Consider the following 21210-nt stretch of genomic DNA (forward strand, 5'->3'; position numbering starts at 1 on the left):
ATTAATATTGGTATAATATCTATATATCTGTTACTTTAGGCTTGTCAGTTGGGTTTCGATCTTTCATTTTTCTTAATGAATTTTTTTCTGAGTGACTTAGCAGTTACTGGGAGATGCTTCGTGATATAAACTTTGACTTCTATTTCTCTCTCTTTTTTTTAAGATTTTATTTATTTATTCATGAGAAACAGAGAGGCAGAGACATAGGCAGAGGGAGGAGAAACAGGCTCCATGCAGGGAGCCTGATGTGGGACTCGATACTGGGACTTGGGGACCACGCCCTGGACCAAAGGCAGATGCTCAACCACTGAGCCACCCAGATGTCCCTGAGTTATATTTCTGTCAATTTTTGCTATCATATTTTCAAGGGTTGTTATTGAGTCTATGTAAGTTTAAATTGCTATCTTCTTAGAAAATTGAATCTTTTATCAAGGATTCTAGTAATGATTTTTTCTGTTTTTTTTTTTCTGATATTAATATATCAAATTTCTTTGAAGTATTTGCATTATATGGAATTTTTCATTTTTTTTACATTTTGATTTTGTCCTTAGGTTATAGGCATATTTTCATTAATAGCTTAATAGTTGGATATTTTAATAAATAATTTTCCAATAATTTTTGTCTTGATAGATTTAGTCCATTTACATTTATTATTTTACAAATATATTTGGACTTTATTCTTTTATTTCTTTAGTTTTATCTTATTTTTTTTCCTTCATTTGGATTAATTAAGACCCCCTTTTTCTCTTTCATTTTTCCTGAAGAGTATGGTACTTATATACTGTTTCTGTTTTTCTAGAGCTTACCTTGAAAGTTTAGCATTTATATTTAGCTTAAGATCTGAAACTAATCGTTCTCTTAACCTTGGTCCCTAACAATACAAGGACCTTGGAGGGCTTCCATTGACCCATCCTAAATTATAGTCTCTATTGTCTAGTATTTTCAATCTAGATTTTAAACCTACAAATCAGACATTACAATTGTCTAGTTAACGTTTATGCTTATATAGTTTTACATGCATATTTACCATTGTCTTAGTCCAGCATTCCTTCTCACCTATCGTACCTTCTCTATGGTATAATTTTCTCTTTCCTGAAGAATATCCTTAGAAGTTCCCCTAATGGTAGTAAGCTGCTTTTGTCTGTCTGAGCATGTGCTTGTGTTTTGTATTGGAGATCAGTTTTGCTAGATGTATAATTTTTGGCCCATGAACAACAGGGGGTTAGAGGCACCAACCCCTGCACAGTTAAAAATCTGTGTATAACTTTGACTCCTACCAAAACTTGAACTACTAGTAGCCTGCTGTTTACCAGAAGCCTTCCAATAACAAACAGCCAATTAAAACATATTTTGTATGCTATATACATTATGTACTTAAAGTAAGCTAGAGAAAAAAGTATTATTAAAGTATTCTTAAAGCAAGCTAGAGAAAAGAAAATGTTATTTAGAGGAACGTCTGGGTAGCTCAGTGGTTAAGCGTCTGCCTTCGGCTCATGTCGTGATCCCAGGGTCCTGGGATCAAGTCCCACATTGGGCTCTGCAGGGAGCCTGCTTCTTCCTCTGCCTGTGAATGTGCCTCGTTGTCTGTGTCTCTCATGAATAAATAAATAAAATCTTAAAAAAAAGAGAGAGAAAATGTTACTTAGAAAGTCTCCTTAAGGAAGACAAAATACATTTTCAGTACTGTAGTGTATTGGGAAAAAAAAATCCACCTATAAGTGGATCAGCACAGTTCAAACCCACGTTGTTCAGGAGTTAGCTGTAATTTTCTCAGCATTTTGAAGATTGTGCAAATAAAGACAGATAGCCAGGGAATATGCACCCAAACTGCTAGAGCAGTTTTTGGTGGGAGGAAACAGCTCTCAAACTCAGAGAAGAGGTCAATAACAGGTGTGCTGTGCCTTCCATGACACAGCTCTTAGCTACCTGGCCAGGTCAAGCTTCAGACTTCAGGAGAAACTTGGATCCTTGGAGTGAGCAGGAGCCAGGATGCAGTAGAGCTATGCTGTGATGCAACCTTAGCTCACCATGGCCTGACTGGGGCTGTTAAGCCTTGCACTTGAGTCTGTGTGATGTGGCAGGATGGGAGCAGGATTTGTTGTATCTGTGTTTGTGGTTAGGGAACCACCAGAACTCTCTCTGGCATAATGAAGACACTGGGGTCCTAGCCTTGCATTCCACGAGGACCATTTGACTTTGGCCCCAGGGCACAGTAAGTTTCTGGGGAGCTTCGCAGGAGGCCACTTTATTCTGGGGAGACCAGCTTGCAACAAACCCCTAGCATTTAAGTCCAGCTTTCTTTTAAGGACTCTGTCTTCTCTCTGGCTGCTTTTAAGATCTCCTCTTTGTAGTGTTTCACTGTTTGTCTATCTATAAATTTCTTTTTATTCACCTGTCCTAATTGGGATTCCTAAAGCTGAAACACTCTTAGGAAATGTGGAGCCAAGCCTTCAGCTCTTAGAATATTGTTTTTATGTCTCCTAAAGGCTCTTTCCTATTAATCTGCATTTTTCTCTGCTGCATTGTGGGTATTTAAATCCATCTTAGAATTTACAATTTTTTTTTTTCTCTAGTTGCTTGTCACTTCTTCTTTGGAAACTTATCTTTGGGAGTTCTTGCAGGCCTGGGTTTCAGGTGGATTTTTCCAGAAAGTGTTTGTATTCATTTCTGTCTGGGGTGCTGGGAGAGACCACACTAGTTTGTCTTGAGTTTTATTGGGCTAAATAAGTAGTGAGTTCTAGTCCCAAATGTATGTCAGGGCAGGCTGGTGGTTTTATCTTCTCAAGGGAGACTGACTTTGCTCCTAGCCCAGCACCCAGGTCCTACCATCTCCCTCTAGGAAAGGGGGATGGGTGGTTTTTATTTTCATCCTCCAAGGGTTAACTTTAGGGATCCTAGCTTTTTCTGCCCCTACCTGTCCTCTCTGTCCTCTTTGCCCTCTGCTGTCTTCTCAGGGCACCGGGCCCTATGAAAGCAGGCTCCCTACTGCTCAGATTTGGGCAGAGCCCCCAGAGGAAAAGACTGCTCCAACGCCTGCTAAGTTTTCTCTACTGAGGCTTTCCTCACCTTTGTATCACCTCAGCCAAGCATTTGAAAAAAAGGATTGTATTAATTTATCCAGCAATTTTAGATGCTGTATAGTGAGATTGTTTTTCTGGACACATAATCTGCCATAATGTCTGAATTGGAATTCCTGCTGGTTTGTTTAAGCCTGGGTTTATTTCATAAATCTATAAACCCACTGGTTAACAAGAGACTTTTGAGGTAATCTAATTTGTCTCCCTCCCCTCAATTTTATAGTTGAGTCCTAAATAAAGTGATTGGACTAAAAGTCTAATGGCCAAGTCATGGCTGACCTAAGCCTGGAACAGATGTTATCTGATCCAAGGCCATCACCTTTGCCACCATAACATGCTGCTTCTGTTTTAAATATGAGGCCGGTGCTTATTTTTATGGTACCTCAGAAATTTAGAATGTTTAGTAATAATGGAAACCTTGTTATTCTCAGTGTAATACAATGGCTGGCAGCCTCTGCATTGCCTCAGAGCTTGATAGAAAATGCACAATCTTAAGCTGCACCCCAGATATGCCACATCAGAATCTGCATTTTAATGTGACCCCTACATGATCATACACTCGTACACATGTTTATGTTTGAGAAGCACTTTCTAGATAACAGTAATTAAGCATTCCTCTTTTTTTTTTTTTTTTTTTTTTTTAAATTTTGTGCCATTGAACTATGCTTCCACATTGATCTTCTCCATAGTTTGGAGAAGGCTCATGGAATATCCTTCTTCAGGCTATGACCCCAGTGAGGAAATTGAAAGATTTTGAAAGCGTGGATGATATTTTTGCCATTTGTTCTCAAGATAGTTGAGACTTGAAAGTAGAAATGACTGGTCTTATGAATGGTGTCAATGAAAGGGATTTTGATATCTGAACCATCTAGTCCAGGAAGTAACTGCAAAGTAGAGTCAGAGGAGAATGTAATTTCCTACAGTCTGGCCAAGTAGTAGAGTTTTAAACTTATCCCCAAGGGAAAGGATCACAAAGCCAGATGAAATGGTGACATTGATTACACTGGACGAGAGTAGGTAGGAGATGGAATGCTACAGTACGGGAAGAGGGGGCAGTAATTTGCTTGAAAAAACAATCTGTGTAGGACCTAGAAATAACATTTAGTCACTCAGGTGTCTTTATGTAAATATGCAGAATATGAATAATAAAATAAATTTTATTACAAAAGAGAATTAATGTGTCTTAGGTGTTATTGAAGCTTATTAGGATGAGGACTCAAGAATGGAATCTAGGGGCACCTGAATGGCTTAGTTAGTTAAGCATCTGCCTTCAGCTCAGGTCGTGATCCTGGGATCTTGGGATCAAGCCCTGTTTCAGGCTCCCTGCTAAGGGGGTGTCTGCTTCTCCCTCTCCCTCTCCCCACTGCTTGTGTGCATGCTCCCTCTTTCTCTCTCTCTCTCTCTCTCTCATAAATGAATGAATGAATGAATAAATAAATGAATGAATAAGTAAGTAAATAAATAAATAAATGAAATCTTTAAAAAAAGATTAGACTCTAGTGCTGAAAGGCTACAGATCTGTTCAGAAGGGAAGACTTGTCAGGAGGTGAGGCAGTGGGCCCTGAATGTCAAGAAGCACAAGTGCAGAGGAATCCATTAACAGAGGGGAAGAACCTGGGACCTTACTAAAAAGAGGAACAGAGATAATTGCATTCCTTTGTTACAGGCCACCTAAGTGAGTAGAAAGAATGGCGGATATGTACCTGATGTAGATGAAAAATGGGAAATAGCAACACAGATAATGACAGGAGACCTGACTTAGTCAATGTTTAGTGAGATAGAATTAGTTTCTTAAGTTCCCTTGTTGAAATTTCAATCTATTTGAAGGCAGAAAACTTGAGAACTTGGTAAAATTCTGAGTATTAAATAGAAATTAATTAAGTAGCAGTGCTGGAAACCTTCAGAAAAAGCAGTCCCTGTCAAGTTATTTATTGCTGAAGCCCAGAGGAAACCAAGATGGACTCATAACAGAAGTAGATTTTTTAGAAGGCAGATATTAAAAGTTTCAAGGGGGAGGTGGGGAAGATAGCCATTATTACTGAACAGTTCTGGAATGGATATTGATCCAGAAAGTTTTGAAACTGTCAAAAATAAAATTCAGAACATTCAGGCCAAATGGTCTTTGGTGAAGAGTTACAGAAAATCAGACAAGCAGTTAAACATAGGATAGTTGCACAGGTGGTGTTCCTCTGAGCTTATACTTATTATTATTATTATTATTATTATTATTATTTATTCATGATAAACACAGAGAGAGAGAGGCAGAGACACAGGCAGAGGGAGAAGCAGGCTCCATGCAGGGAGCCGGATGTGGGACTCGATCCCAGGACTCCAGGATTGCACCCTGGGCCAAACGCAGGCGCTAAACCGATGCGCCACCCAGGGATCCCCCTTATAATTTTTTTAAAAATGTAAAACAAGGACAACAACCAGGGACAGATTAAGAGGATGTCACAGACCTGCACAATTAGCATCAGGAAAGTTAAAGCCCCAACTGTGGCTTTAAAAAATGCTGCAGATTAAAAACATTTTCACAGTTTCCTAAAGTTGAATTTAAAAGCAGGCTGCTGCCGCGCAAGGCCTTGGCTGATAGTGGAAATTGATTGATAAGAGAGGAAATGGCTCTTATTTGTGTTAATAATACTGACCTTCAGATGGGAAGTGACAGGATAAGCCTTCCAATGTGTGCTACATCTCCTGCTGGGAGCTGCTGGGAGAGTTTCGAGCTTGGAACCCCAGAACCATTTCAGGGATCTAGGAACTTTGAAAGGTGCCAAAGGAACATATATGCCTAAGTAAGTTTAGTGCTAATTCTGGATCATTCAGATTATTTATAAAATGCTAGAAGAGAAGGTTGTTGCCACCAGTCTCCAGAATGAATCCACTATAAAGTCACATCAATGCTCAACTCTTTTGACAGAGTTTGGCTGGTAGGTCAGGGACATGCAGTAGCTTAGCTCATGGGAACTTTGACAGAGGATAAGGGTTTTGAGTTTTGTTTTGGTTTTGATGTCTTAATAGCGGAATCGAGAAAGGAGAAACTAATGTTAGTATAGATTGGCGGAATGATGTGTCTCTGAATGACTGTTCAGAGGTTACTGTCAAATGTATTCCAGGAGGAACGTTTTCATGGTGAGTCATAGGACTGTGTTCTCGCCCTTGTCTGTTCAGCATTTTTCTTCATGTCCTCATTTCAGAGCCACTCTAAAAAGCTCACAAAAATGCCCCACTTAGTTGCACCAACTCTCTGAGTGGTAGGGGCCCTCGTGTCTAGTTTGAGCCAAGGACAGCGTTAGGGTACCCAGAGTAGAGAGGGCAAGTACGGGCCTCTCGTGCCCTCTCCCGTGCGTGTACACATCTCTCAGGCGTTAGGCCGCTGTTTCTCACGGAGCACAAAGCAGTTCCCCTCAACACAGTGAAACCTGCCCTGCAGCTGCAATCTAGAGAAATGATGGACTAGCATTATAACTACTGCTCATCAGTAGAGGGTCGAGTGGTTGGGTGGGCACAAACACAAGGGGCTGCCTAAAGTGAACTTATTCAATGAGTAGGATGCTTTAAAATTTAGGTGATGTGAGAATGGGACAGCCTCTCCTTTAGGAAATTAAGTAGCTAAATGAGTACATTTATCAAAGAGAATCCAAAGAGCCGCCCACACCTTTGTAAAGGTGAATTGAACTAAGGAATCCCCAGGAGCAGGGCCAGGGGTCTCCTAAAGAAAACATTTAAAATTATAAAAGTGACCTCACAAGAACCTTTTCCTCCCAAGGATGTGGTTTGAAAATCATCATTCAAAATGCCATGAAACTTTACTGTCATAATTTTTACATACAAAAATTTTAAAGCAGGTAAAACTGAACACATCAGCGGAAGGAAAATGCAGACTCAGAAAAATTCCTTAATCCTTTCACTTTAAATAACATGATTCGATTCTATCCCTTTGCCATGTGTTTTGGATCTCTTACAAAATATGCATATTGGTGAATTAAGGAGGATGTAAGTTACTGGTCAAGATAATGACTCTAGTTCTATAATAGTTAATATTAATTTTTTTTAATTGTGGTAAAAAGCACATAACATGAGTTGACTGTCTTAGCCACTTTTACATGTATAGTACAGTAGTGTTAAGTATGTTCACACTGTTGTGCAACAGATCTCTGGAACCTTTTCATCTTGCAAAACTGGAGCTCTCTATGCCCTGAAAAGCAATTCCCTAAAAGGAGCTCCACTCTTTCCCCTACTACCAGCTCCTAGCAACCACCATTCTATTTTCTCTTGGTAAGAGTTTCACTAATTTAGATACTTGACGTGAGTGGAATTATGTAGTATTTGCCTGTGCCGCTAGCTTGTTTCACTAGCATAATGGTTCATCCATGAGGTAGCATAAGACAAGACGTCCTTCTTTGTTAAAGCTGAATAATATTCCATTGTATATATATACCACATTATCTTTATCCATTCATTGTTGATGCACATTTAGGTTGCTTCCTCCTCCTGGCTCTTGTAAATAATGCTGCAGTGAGCATGGTTATGCAAATATCTCTTTGAGATCCTGTTTTCAGTTCTTTTGGATAAATACCCAGAAGTGGAACTGTGGATTGTGTGGTAGTTGTATTTTTAATTTTTGAAAGAACCTCCATGCTCTTTTCCATAGCAGTTGCCCCATTTTACAGTCCTACCAACAGTGGGCAAGGGTCCCAATTTCTCCACATCCTCACCAACATTTGTTATTTTCAGGTGTTGTTTTAGTAGTGTGTGAGGTAATTGCTCATTTGTAGTTTTGGTATACATTTTCCTGATGATTAGTGATACTGAGTATCTTTTCATACACTTTTTGGCCACTTGTATATCTTCTCTAAATCTTTTGCCCATTTTTTAATTGGGTTACATTTTATTGTTGTTGATCAGTGGGAGTTCTTTATGTATTCTGGTTACTAACTCCTTACCAGATATATGGTTTAAAAATCTTGTTTCCAGTTGTTTGGGTTGCCTTCTCATTCTGTTGATTGTTTTCTTTGCTGCACAGTTTTTAGGTTTGATGTGGTCACATTTATTTTTGCTTTTGTTGCTTGTGCTTTTGGTGTCATATCCAAGAAATCATTGCCAAATCCAACATCATGAAGCTTTCTGCCAAGTCTTTGTCTAGGAGTTTCATACTTTGAAGTCTTGCATGTAGGTCTTAAATCCATTTTGAATTAATTTTTGTATGTGATGTTGAAGTAAAGGCCCAACTTCATTCTTTTGCATGTGGAAATCCAGTTTTCCCAACACCATTCATTGAAGAGATTGTCCTTTTCTCATTGTATGCCCTTGGAACCCATATTTGAGCACATAAGTGAGGGTTTATTTCTGAACTCTCTATTCTGTTCCATTGGTGTATATGTCTGTCTTTCTGCTGATTTTGAGTTTGTTTTGATTACCATAGCTTTGTAATATGTTTTGAAATCAGGAACTGTGAGGCTACCAGCTTTGTTTTTCTTTCTTGATGTTTTGGCTATTAAATTCCATATGAATTTTAGGATTGTTTTTTCTGTTTCTGTAATAGATGCCGCTGAGACTTTGATAGGGATTCCATCGAATGTACAAATCATTGGGGTGGTATGGACATTTTAATAATATTAAGGTTAGGATTACATATGTTTTTTATTTTTCTTTAAAAAAGTTTTATTTTGTGTTCAAGTATAATTAACATACAGTGTTATGTTGGTTTCAGTGTATAATACAATGATTCAGCAATCCTATATATTGCTTAGTGCTTATCACAAGTGTGCTCTTAAAACCCTTCACCTATTTTAGCCATCCCTCCACCCACCTTCCCTTGCAACCACCAGTTTTCTGTATATGAGTCTGTTTTTTTCTTTGTCTCCTTTTTTATTCATTTGTTTTGTTTCTTAAATTCCATATATGAGTGAATCACGTGGTATTTATCTTTCTCTGATTTCTCTCACTTAGCTTAATATCCTCTAGATCCATTCATGCTGTTGCAAGGAATAGGACTATATTTTAACAATCATGTGGAAGAACTGGTTGTCTATGAAGGCTACTTGTGCTTTGTATGCCATTGTCTTATTAAAGAAACTTACTTTACCTTCTCTCTAAGAGGAGGAGTGGGGAGATTAAGAATGGGAAGGAAGGGTTATATAGCTCCAGCCCAAGCCAAGGGTTTCAGGTCATTAGAACAAGCTAAATTAAGAGGCAAGGTAACTAGTAAGTATCTCTCTGATTTAAACCTTTGTGGAAATTATCTGATGCATCAAAGGACTGTTCTAGCAATCCTAACTCTTGTGATTGCATTGAAATTCAAGAGTAAGTATTAATAGTGAGCATTTTACTTTGAGCCCTGGCATTGTAGCTCATGATTAATTGTTATTCACGGGTTTAAAGACATTAATAGGCTAATAAAAAAGTTACCTATTAGAATGATAAAGCTGGTTCCTGCTGTCATTATTCTTAATTTATGAGTTATTTTCCTTTTGGTTCAGATTTTCTCTGTAATGGGCAATGTCTTCTTGTCCCATGAATATAATTTCTTCTTTGTAAATATATTTAGTATAGGCTTCTGACCTCCTGTTTTCTGTATTGTGCCTAGAACTTCAAGTTGTGTTCTTCCACTTGCTTTGGTGTAGTTCTTTCATATTAGAGGTTGGTGGTCTTAGGCTATCCATTCATATCTAAGTGGGAATTGTGTTGTTCTGTGTCACTGTGGGTGGGCCTTTTCTGTTGGGCTTCAGTATGGGATGATATTGTAAAGACCTGGCTCTTTCAGATACTCCTATCCATACCATAGGTCTTTTCTCCATAGCTGTTTAGTTTTTTCTTTTTTGTTGTTGTTGTTGTTGTTTAGTTTTTTCTAAAAATAATCTACCAAACTCTTTCTGGAATGGTTATGTCTTCCTACTTTTTACACCACAGCCCTGCTTTCTACTATGTTTGATGTCTAGTTTGGAGCCTCGTGTTCGGTTTTTGTCTAGAAAAAGCTAGAGTGAGGTAGGGTATGCATCAGGGGAGGGGTGTGGACTACTGACTCATTCAGACCCACCGTCCCCCCCAGGCTTTCTCCCTACTTTCTTCGTACCTGATACCTGCGATTTTGGGACTTTTTGGAAGTCCTATGACTTGAGTTGGTTTTCTCCTGATTGGTGACTTCTCCTGGAGGTGTTTGCCATTCTGGCTTTTGATCACTGCCGATTCCTCCCATCCACTTGCTGTTTCTCACGGATTTGTTGCTCTCATCTTCGTTTGAGACTCTTCAGTTTTCTTTGGTCTGTGGTCTTGCCACTTAAAAAATATTTTAATTTTTTAAAGATTTTATTTATTTATTCATGAGAGACATAGAAAGGCAGAAACATAGGCAGAGGAAGAAGCAGGCTCCCTGCGGGGAGCCTGATGTGGGGCTTGATCCCAGGACCCCAGAATCACGACCTGAGCTGAAGGCAGATGCTCAAACACTGAGCCACCCAGGTGCCCCTTAAAAAAATATTTTAAGTCACCAGAATTTTAGTGGTGTTTCCAGAGGGAGCAGAAATAGACATACATGCTTGATCTGCTATATTTATTGGAGATAGCATCCTCCAGCACACCAGAACTCCAGTATCCCATCCCCACAAGAGTTTTTCCTGTTAAATCTAGATGCCACTGATACTTCCTGAACAAAAAACACTTGTTTTCAGTTATTTGCCATGTATTTGTTTCTGTGGCTGGACAACTAAATTAATACTTCTTCTTATTTCCTTATTTTGTTTTTAAAGGTTTAAAACACATAAAACTTTAAAAAGAACTATGTTTTAATCCTATTCTGTTTGGTTTACGTATTTCTTCAATACCAAAGCAGTAGACTGATTATTATAGGGAAATATCTAGAGACATGCCTCTCACAGGCATATGATCTTGTGGAAGTAGTAGGATGAATGCCACTAACCATGAGGCAGGACATGGGAGCAGAGGGGGTGTGCAGCCTGGAAGGGGCGGTGGGGAAGCCTGGTGGTCAGTCAGCAGGAGCAAAGGATGAAAAAACTCTGTAGGTGAGAGAGCCCCAGGTTTTGTTCAGACAAGAATACGTTTTATTTCAGAAATCTGGGGTTTCGGGATCCCTGGGTGGCGCAGCGGGTTAGCGCCTGCCTTTGGCCCAGGGCGCGATCCTGGAGACCCGGGATCGAATCCCACATCGGGCTCTCAGTGCATGGAGCCTGCTTCTCCCTCTGCCTGTGTCTCTCTCTCTCTCTCTCTCTGATGACTATCATAAATAAATTAAAAGAAAATTTTAAGAAATCTGGGGTTTCTCCTAAAGGAATTGAAAAAATCCATCTGTAATTATTTTTTATTTATTTTATCTTTGCCTTGGCTGGGCAGGACTATCTGTTGCTTTTTCCTGCTGAGTAGAGAAGAGCATCTGGTACATAATATACACTTCATAGGTACCTGTTAACTTAATGAATGGACAAACACTTTGGGAACAAATGCTTTAAATACTCTGCTTTCGTGATACTTAGAAAAAAAAAAAACAACAACAATAACATGAGGTTTTTTTTTGTTCTGGTTTTTCCAAATTCAGATTTTCCTTGCTCCTGCTTAACTTGGAGGAATACTACTTTGAACAACATACCGCTAATCATATTCAGAACAAGGGTGGTCAGAATGAAAGGTAAGGAAGATTTTTGGATCTCTGTGAGACCTTTCGTTTGTCTGATACTTTAAAAATTAAATGTATGGTCATGTAGATTCCCTCCCTCTTTTGTACTGGGAATTAATGAGAAAGGAGGACTTCAAAGTTACTGTCATAACTTCAGATGTTTTCTAAAGCTGGGAAGCAGTTTGTATGAATTCCTCTAACGTGGGTGTCTCAACTCAACTGGACAGGATTGATTCATTCAGCTCTTTTTTCTTGTATCACTTTTGTACTTAATGCTCTCAATTATTTGGGTTATGGTATTATAAAGTAATAATCATAAAATACCAGAGTGGCAGAAAAACCAGTACTTTCAAAAGGAATAATTGGATTTGAACTGGAAGCAAAATCAGTTTTCTCTGTGTTGTAATAATTACTGCTTATTGCTATAAAAACAGATTCAGTTTCTTTGACCATACATTTTGAAAGCTGTGTACAAAAATGTATAGTGAAGTTTTTTGGTTTAAAAGTGCCAACTTGGGGAGTTAACTAAGATCAGAGTTGTTCCTGCAAAATTGTATCTGCTAATGATTTTCTTTGGGGATGTCCCTCAACAACTACAGGCCACAGCTTGAACGTGTTTTGATGTCAGATAAACTTTTTATTTTTTATTTTTATTTTTTTTTTTCAGATAAACTTTTTAATTGTTAGTGCTCTTCAGGTTTTATCTTGAAAGGACCTTTAGAGCCATGTGGTATTTGTTTAAAAAACAACCTAAAGTGAAAATCACTTAGCTTTTTATTTGGGAGCTTCTGACGTGTTTGTTCCATAGCATTCAAATTAGACAGTTACTGTTCATTGAAACCAGCACCTTGCTTTCTTCTGCAATTTTGCTCATATTCTTCTCCCTAATTCTGTACCTTTGTTTTTCCTCCCAGTGCTCCTCTTCCCTATATCATAACAATGTCTTGCTTAAAGTTCAGTATATTTATTATTAAGACATAAATATAAGCTTGCAAACTGAGACCTGCTTTTGTAATTTTTAAGTTATTATTAGAGTTCAGTGGGACAACCCGTGGAAATGAATTCAGTGGTATCTCACAACATTAACCTGTTGCTCTAGGAAGGCTATTTCAAGAAGGTACCCTGGGAAATACACAAAGGGACATATGTACAAGGTTATTTATCATAACGCTACTTGTAATAGCAAAGTGCTAGAAACAGTCTAGTAGACTGAATAAACAGGGCATGTCCTCACAATGGAGTACTCTGCAGCTGTTACAATGGAGTGGAGAAGTTCTGTATAGTGCTGTGGAGTGAGCCCTAACGTATATTTAGTGCAAACAGTAAGGGGAAGAATACTGTATATTGTATGCTGTCTTTCATATCATTATGAAAGGAGAAGAATAATTTTTGTTATTTTTAAAAATATTTTTTAAATTAAAATAATTTTTATTATACATTTTAATTTTTAAAAATTTATTTATTCCATGAGAGAGACACACACACACAGAGAGAGAGAGAGAGAGAGAGAGAGAGAGAGGCAGAGACACAGCCAGAGGGAGAAGCAGGCTCCATGCAGGAACTCCAACGTGGGACTCGATCCTGGGTCTCCAGGATCACGCCCTGGGTCAAAAGCGGCGCTAAACCACTGAGCCACCCAGTCTGCCCATTATACATTTTAAAAAGCATAAACTAAAAGCTAACGAGAATGATCATCTACACAGAAGAAGGAGCAATGAGGGTATGATATAAAATGGCAATTAGACTTCTCTGAATATCCCTTATTTTATAGCTTTGTTTTTGGAACTGTAGAAATATTTTACATATACTTTAATATAGAATTAAATTTCAGAATAAACACTGAACCTTAAAACTCAAAAAGAAAATGAAACAAATTAACTTAACTATATATGTAAGTTAGAGGGTTAACCACAGAGAAGAATTATTTTAATCAGCTTCACAGCATAGTAATTTTTGTCTCTGATGTGGTATAGCCACAGTAGAAAAAGAATCACAAAAAATGATGTAAATGTTTTAGTAGTAATATTGCTGTAATTTTTGATATTATTATTTTGAAACTGTGGTTTAGTCACACGTGCACATAGATTTATATAGTTAGAGGGAGCAAATGAGTATGTGTTGAGGCCAAGACCAAGACTTGCAGGATGAAAGATACAAATCTAACAGTAAAGGAGTTAAATTCAAAGCCTAATCTTACATTAGAATTGGGAATGTTTATACGGATGTATATACTTTCCTTTTAGAAGAAAGTATTTTCTAGCACTCCCCTCTGAAAAGGCCTAGAAACAACCCTATAGCAATGATCCCCCAGATTATGCTGTCTAAATACTGTGTCCCACTAACAGGAATGAAGGCTTTGTGAGAAGTGGCTGAGTCTAAGTCTGGGGCAGGAAGGGTACGAGATGAACCTGGGAGATCTTGTCCTGCTGGCAGTAAGGGAGGTACCAGAAATCTGTACATTCAATTAAAAGGACATAAGGGCCAACTTGAAGAATTGGGCAACAAATGGCACAAACTACACATCAAAAGAGAATAATGCCTGCAGTGGTGGGAGATGTATCAGAATTGTTAAAACCCACAAGTTCATAAGATACGTATGTTACCTGGCAGGGATCCTAGGACACCAACTCACTTTTCTGAAACTTGATCAATAAAAGTAAAGAATCTAGCATTTTTTCTGCTTTCTTTGTACAGATTGTACTCAGGGTAACCAAATCATAGATAAGTACTGGAAAGTTGTTCTTTGTGGATGAATTCTAGGTAATAAACCCAGGAGTCATAAAAATTTCAGCCCCTAATGAATAATGGGATCAGGTTGGCAAACTCTTGCCCTGAGGTTAAAATCTGGCCTGTCACTAATCTTTAATTACACTGCTGTTCTTTTAGTTAATGCTTTAGCATCTACTTTCTAGTTAAAAGTTGTATTATGATTTTTTGTGACTTTATGTTCATAGATAATAATCCTTTATATTTTGATTCCTAGGAAAATCAGAGGCTCCTTAAAAATATGTTCAAAATCAGTTATTTTTGAACCAGATGCCATATCTCAGCCCATCATTAAGGTAAGTGCATCCTAAATATGAACAGAGACATTCCTACTGTTTGTGTATATGTTACCCTTGCATATTTTTGTAATATTTCCCTCTCAATTTTATCCAGATTCCTTTGAGAGATTGTATAAAAATAGGAAAACATGGAGAAAATGGATCCAACAGACACTTTGCAAAGTATGTCATTGTCACTAAGTGTTTAATTTTACCTCTACCAAAAAATTATAATTTTTTAATGACTTTTGTCTGCATTGTAGGACAAAATCCGGGGAGATCTCACTCATTTTCAGTCAGGTAAGCATCACACAGTAATTATTTTTTACTAACCTGAATGAACATACATATGCACACTTTTTCTTTTTTTAGAACTGTAAAATTATTTGTAGAAATCTCAGATGAAGACTGTTGGAATAGATGTGTACATGTTTTTAAAATTGAACCATTAAGAACTATATGTCTTAAAAGCTGTGGTCCCTCATGAGATCCTTAATGTTTATAAAGTTGTGTGATACCACAGGCCTGTGGTTTCATCCTTGGGAATCCTGACAATCCCCCAGTCATGTGGGGGTTCAGCCAAAAGCCCTGCAGTCTCTCCTGCAGCCTCCTGGCCAATTAGAAGGTTGGGAGACAGGCCTCACAGCATTGAGGTGGATTTCAGGGTGACTCATGGTGCAGCCAAGGCACCAACTCAGGACATGCCGTCTTGTACAGTTATGAGGCTTGGGGTCCTGACCTTTTCATCCTAAATTTATTCTGCACACATTTATGTACCTAGTACTGTGCTTAATATTGGCAACACAGAGAAAAATTAAAACACAGCTTTTCTCCAATCATACATTTAGTTCATCTATAGATTTTTTTTTTTTAACTTATAAATAAGAAGGGAGTACAGGGCCTCTCCCACTTGCTTTTTGCTCTGGTTTTTACCTTTTTTCATTGCTAAAATGAGAGGGTTCAAGATCATGTTGTCCCAGATATATGCAGAGCTCTAGTTTCATGACACATTCAAAGGAACATCCTTCCTTGGTCAAGTAAATGTAGGAAAAGCTGTGAGGAGCAAAGACACAGCTTTCTTTCCTTCAGGACTCGACCCAAAGCCTTAGCACACGGAAATGCCTCAAAGGTCTCAAGAGGCGATGGTTGGGAGCAGAGGGTGTTCCCAGTGATATTTGGATCACTTGCCTCTTCTGTTCATGGAACACTTTTCAATTACATTGAAGAATATTTTATGAAAGCTAGGAGATACCAGCTTAGGTACTTTTCTGTGTCTGCCTTCCATGCGTTGATGAATCTTAAGGAAGAAAACATTTCACAGCCTATTTTTTGACCTTATGTTGTTTTAACTGGCATATGTGCAAAGGGTTGTAGCCATCTTACTCTGGATCGTAGGGGACACCATTATTAATTCTGGCTTGCACCTGTGCTCTCATTATCTCTGAAGTATCATTCTGCATCATGGCCTTATGCTAGAAAGTCCATATTTTGAAAGGAAGAGGTATTTTTTCAGTCAGAAGTGTGGTTTCCATTATAAAAATAATCTATTTTAGGGATCCCTGGGTGGCACAGCGGTTTGGCGCCTGCCTTTGGCCCAGGGCGTGATCCTGGAGACCCGGGATCGAATCCCACGTCGGCCTCCCGGTGCATGGAGCCTGCTTCTCCCTCTGCCTGTGTCTCTGCCTCTCTCTCTGTCTGTGTGTGACTATCATTAAAAATAATAATAATAATAATCCATTTTAGTATATTTATTTATTAGAACTTATTAGAAGAGGCCTCATGTCAGGTAAACTCAGAATCAGCTTAACATCCTGGGGTGACTAGCCAGCAGTTAGTTACTCTTTCTTTCTAGAATTATTTTGAGCTTCCTGGATTAAGTATACAACCAAAAATACTCAACTTTTGTGGGTTTTGATTTCCTTAAGTGGTCACACTGTTTCAGAAATATGTTAGGGTCCTTTAGGCTTTAGAGAGTTTTGCTTCCAGATTTTCTTTTGTAGAATAAAAAGAGGTGTATGTGTGTAAATTATAGTTTGTATTCATGCATTTATATATTCAGTAAGTATATTCAAGGCTATGAAGATACAGGGAATAATAAAATATCCCAAGCCCCTCTCCCCATGGACTTTACCTTGAGATTAGGGCAACAGACAATAAGCAGACATCTTCTATAATGAAGGAAATGCATACAGGATGTAAGGGTAGAGAATGATGAGGAGGGCATGTGCTGCTGTAGGCAGAATGGCCGGGGGCACTTCCCCAAGTAGGTATGTGTGAAGGCACACCACTCTGAAGGCCTGAGGGAATTAGCCAGGCTGGATCCTGAGCAGTGGAGGCCCTGAGAGGCAATAGCCTGGCTGGTGGCAGGCCCGGTGAGGGTGAATGTGCCTGAGGGAAGGGACGAAGGGCAGCTGGGAAGGTTGGTTGAAGTAGTGTCAGGGTCTGGGTCATGGAGGGTCCTCGGGCCACAGTAGGGAGTCCCAATAAAGCACAAAAGAGAACCCCCACCCCCAGAGAGCTGAAAAGAGGAGGGGTACGATCTGATTTGTATGTATTTGTGAATCTCTTGGAGGCAGATAGAGAATATGCTGTGAGGAGGGGTACGATCTGATTTGTATGTATTTGTGAATCTCTTGGAGGCAGATAGAGAATATGCTGTAGAGGGCATGAGCAGCAGCAAGGAGAGCCTTTAGGGGTACTGAGAACCTAGAGGTTTCAGACCAGGATGGTAGCAATGGGAGGGTGAGAGGTGGTCAGTGTTTGGATATATCCTGAATAAAAACCTGATGGATGTGCTGATGGGCTAGCTGCAGGGTTCAAAGGGAAACAGGAATGATTCCAACAGGGTGAGCAGCAGTGGCTTTATTGCTGTAAAGAAGCCTGGGGAAGAGCAGGCTTTGTTTAGAATGTGGCCTCCTGGAGGCTGATGGGCATTTGGGAGCATTGCTCTGGGCTTCAGGGAGGAGGTCAAGGCAAGAAAGATAAACTGGGTGAAGGCTTGGGGCTGAATGTACACAGAGAGGTCTGAGGACTCTACTAGGGGGAGGTTGGGAAGAGAGAGGGTCCAAAGGAAGGCAGAAGGAGTAGTGGGTGAGGCAGCAGAGGGCCAGGAGCTGATGGCTGGAAGCCAACTGGAAAGCTGCTTCGTGAAGAACCATCAGCTCTGTCATGTACTCTGAGAAACAGAATGGAGGATGTCCTTAGAATAGACTCTTGGGTTTGGTGACATGGAGGTTCCTCTGAACCTTTTATGACCTTCTCAGGAGGGGATTCCATAACACAGTGCAGCTGAAAACCTGTCCTGAACCCAAGAGAAAGTACAGTCAGCTCTTGCAAAGAGTTTTGCCACACAAAGGAATAGAAATGACAAAAGGAGGATATAAGACCAAGGGAGGGTTTTTATCTATGGTTTGTCTCAAATGGGAGAAAGTGCAGGAAGCATGTTACTGCAGAAGCTTTTGAACAGCCTAGTCAAGTGACTGGCTCTGATGGCCCAGGCAGGTCTTTCATCAAAACAGGAGGGAAAGCAGGGCGAAGGGTTCTTGCTCCATGTTGACGGCTCTAGGGGGCACAGGGGGCAGTGGCGTTGCTTGTTGGACATGGTTACTAATACATAGTGTCAGCAGGTGGCCATGAAGCACCATGTGCCCAGATCACCTCGAGAAGAGGAATTTCTTTATATAAAAAAATGTAGGGGCACCTGGGTAGCTCAATGGTTGAGCATCTGCCCCGTGATCCTGGGGTCGGGGGATTGAATCCCGCATTGTGATTCCTGTTGGGAGCCTGCTTCTTCCTCTGCCTATATCTCTGCCTCTCTTTGTGTGTCTCTCATGAATAAATAAATAAAATCTTTTTTAAAAAGCATTTCATACGACAGTTTGTTTTACCCATTTCTTACAAAATTTGCACTTAAATTAGCTAGCTTCCTTCACTGGTGTACTTGGTTACCTGGTACAAGTACTGGCATTCATAAAACATCCTAAGTATTTTATTTACCCAGTAATGGTTGCTACCTTGTTGCCTTGATGAATCTCTCTCTCTTTTTTTAAGATTTTATTTATTTATTCATGAGAGACACACAGAGAGAAAGGCAGAGACACAGGTAGAGGGAGAAGCAGGTTGCATGCAGGGACCCCGACATGGGACTCAATCCCGGGTCCCCAGGATCAGGCCCCAGGCCGAAGGCAGGCGCTAAACCACTGAGCCACTGGGCTGCCCCTTGATGAATCTCTTTTTAATGTAGTGTTTGTTATTCTAACATTGGAACTTTAAAGTCATACTAATATTAATGCAAGTGCTTTTGGAAATAGAGATTATGTAACAGTGATCTAAATTTGATTCATAATATCCTAATTTATAGCAACTCATTACTATGAAAATTTTTATTTTACAAGTATCAATTTGTCTTTCTCAGGTGTATTTCATTAAAGAACACAACATTGTTGCACCATATAAAATAGAAAGGGTAAGTACCACTTTTCATTTATTCCTAGCAATTCATATCGTTTTTTAAGCAATAAGATTCTGTGACTTTATTCATAGCATCTTTAATCAAACATACTAATAATGAGTATAGTATTTTAAAGCTTGTTACCAGCAGTTAGAACAAAATTACCCAAGGGAACCAGACTTTAGTCCAAGACATTTCAATTAACTTTTTGGCCTAAAAACAAATGTGTCTAATGGGGGAAAAACTTAAATTATTAGATGAGAAATTGAAATCAGAATATGTATCATTTGTAAGATTATTTGCTGGATATTACTGAGAATATAGTTTTTAAAATGTTGAGAAATATTTATAGGTTATAAAATACTCTTGAGAGCTCAGTTATAATTTGTAAATTGTCTTAATTGGGAGAAGCTGTGAGTAGGTTTGACTGCCATGTTTGGTTTTCCAGGACCTGTCACATAAGCATAAATGTTACATTTAACCATACTATGCTTTATTGAATTCTTTTGCTTCAGCTTAATATATATCAAAGGGATAACTTTTACCAAAAAAGAGTCTTTATAGGACCTACATCAGGCTATAGGACCTACATCAGTGCCCTATATAGGGACACCTCTGTAAATGAGGAAGAGCCTCACAGGCTGAATCTCTGTCTCTGCAGCTTCTCAGCCAGCACTTAGGGAACATGTGGGGTTAGTTACATGCTGTGGCCTTGGGGGTTTATGCACAAGAAACACTTACATGTGCTAGTCAGAAACTGTAAATATGAGATTTAATTACTCCCAGGTGGTGCTGTTGGCATTTGGGGAAGGATAGTTCTTAATTTTGTGGGGCCATCCCTTACAGTGCAGCCTGCTCCCAGCCACTAAACACCCCCTCTTCACCATTACCCCTACTGTTGGATAGTATCTCCTACATTGACGGAAGCCTCATGGGGGTGGTGGATTACCCACCCCCCCCAAGTTGAGAACCACCGCCAGAGGGGATTGGGGCTCTCCCTCCTAAGGCCCTCCTCATATCCACTTGAAGTGCCAAGCTCTTCTTGGCTCTTTGAAAATTTCTGTAAAAGGAGATTAGGGAGGTTGTCTGAAGCAAAGAAAAGCTCTTTTGTTCCAGTGGGAATTAGAACACCCAAGGATTTTCAGATTTCAGAAAGAGGGCGATGGTGACACCGATGGTGACCATGAGAGATGGCAGACTAGGAAGCCCTTGCTCCTCTCATGAAGACACTGATTCAATCGACAGTACATGGATGATGCCTTTTGCAACAAACCTGGAAACCAACTGAGAGACCCTGCTCCCCAGGTTAGCATGAACTCAGCCTCATTGAAGCTGATAGGGGCATTTGCAATAGCCTTTCACTGTAGGCCCTCCCGCAACACAGTACCACGTGATGGGAGAGAACTCCCAGCTCCCAACTTCTCCCCGGAGGGAAGGACAAGACTGGACCATGTGTCCAGTGTTCTGTTGGGGTGGTTGCCCAAGGGACTGGCTTCTGTCTTGCCTGTCTTGGAGTGGGGACAGGACCTGGCATATGCCCTAGATGCCTGGGGCCACTGAAAATAAGAGCTGGACATCAGGCTGTTGCTCCAGGGGACCCGTGGTCTAGCAGACAGAGGACAGCGCAGGACTCTCCTGGCAGACTCTCCCTCAGGACAAAGAGAAGAGGAGAGCATGTGACACATCCCATTAACCTTCACAATATGTAGTCACCCATCTTCCCAGCACCAAAATATTTGAAGCGTACATTGACAGAATTGGAAGGAGAAATTGACAGCAACCTAATAATAATAGGAGACCTCAATGCCCCAATTTAATTAATGGATAGAACATCCGTACAGAAGGTCATTTAGGAAACAGAGGATCTAAACAACACTGTAGACCAGATGGACCTAAGGAACGCATAGAGAACACTCTACCTAACAGCACAGAATCCACACTCTTCTCAAGTGTGCATGGAACATTCTCTAGGACATCAAATGTTAGGTCAAAAAATGAATCAAAACAAAT

The 21210-nt window shown here is 39.6% G+C and overlaps 1 protein-coding gene across 6 annotated transcripts in view; it reads left to right on the plus strand.

Annotated features, from left to right (window-relative positions):
* Window positions 1-21210, plus strand: part of NSMAF (neutral sphingomyelinase activation associated factor) — a 57102-nt gene that overhangs the window by 5149 nt on the left and 30743 nt on the right. For 5 of the 6 annotated variants that reach the window (XR_012020178.1, XM_072804544.1, XM_072804545.1 and 2 more), the window contains exons 2-6: window positions 11629-11718; window positions 14690-14768; window positions 14866-14933; window positions 15014-15050; window positions 19165-19215. Coding sequence is in view for 3 of the 6 variants with exons in the window: in XM_072804544.1 (XP_072660645.1) it covers window positions 11629-11718; window positions 14690-14768; window positions 14866-14933; window positions 15014-15050; window positions 19165-19215 (325 nt within the window). In the remaining 3 variants the exon portion in view is untranslated. Of the gene's footprint in view, window positions 1-11628; window positions 11719-14689; window positions 14769-14865; window positions 14934-15013; window positions 15051-19164; window positions 20506-21210 lie in introns of all 6 variants that reach the window. The other variant, XM_072804546.1, reaches the window with a different exon arrangement.

Source organism: Canis lupus, chromosome 28 (assembly GCF_048164855.1).
Source record: "Canis lupus baileyi chromosome 28, mCanLup2.hap1, whole genome shotgun sequence".
NCBI classification, from domain to species: domain Eukaryota; kingdom Metazoa; phylum Chordata; class Mammalia; order Carnivora; family Canidae; genus Canis; species Canis lupus.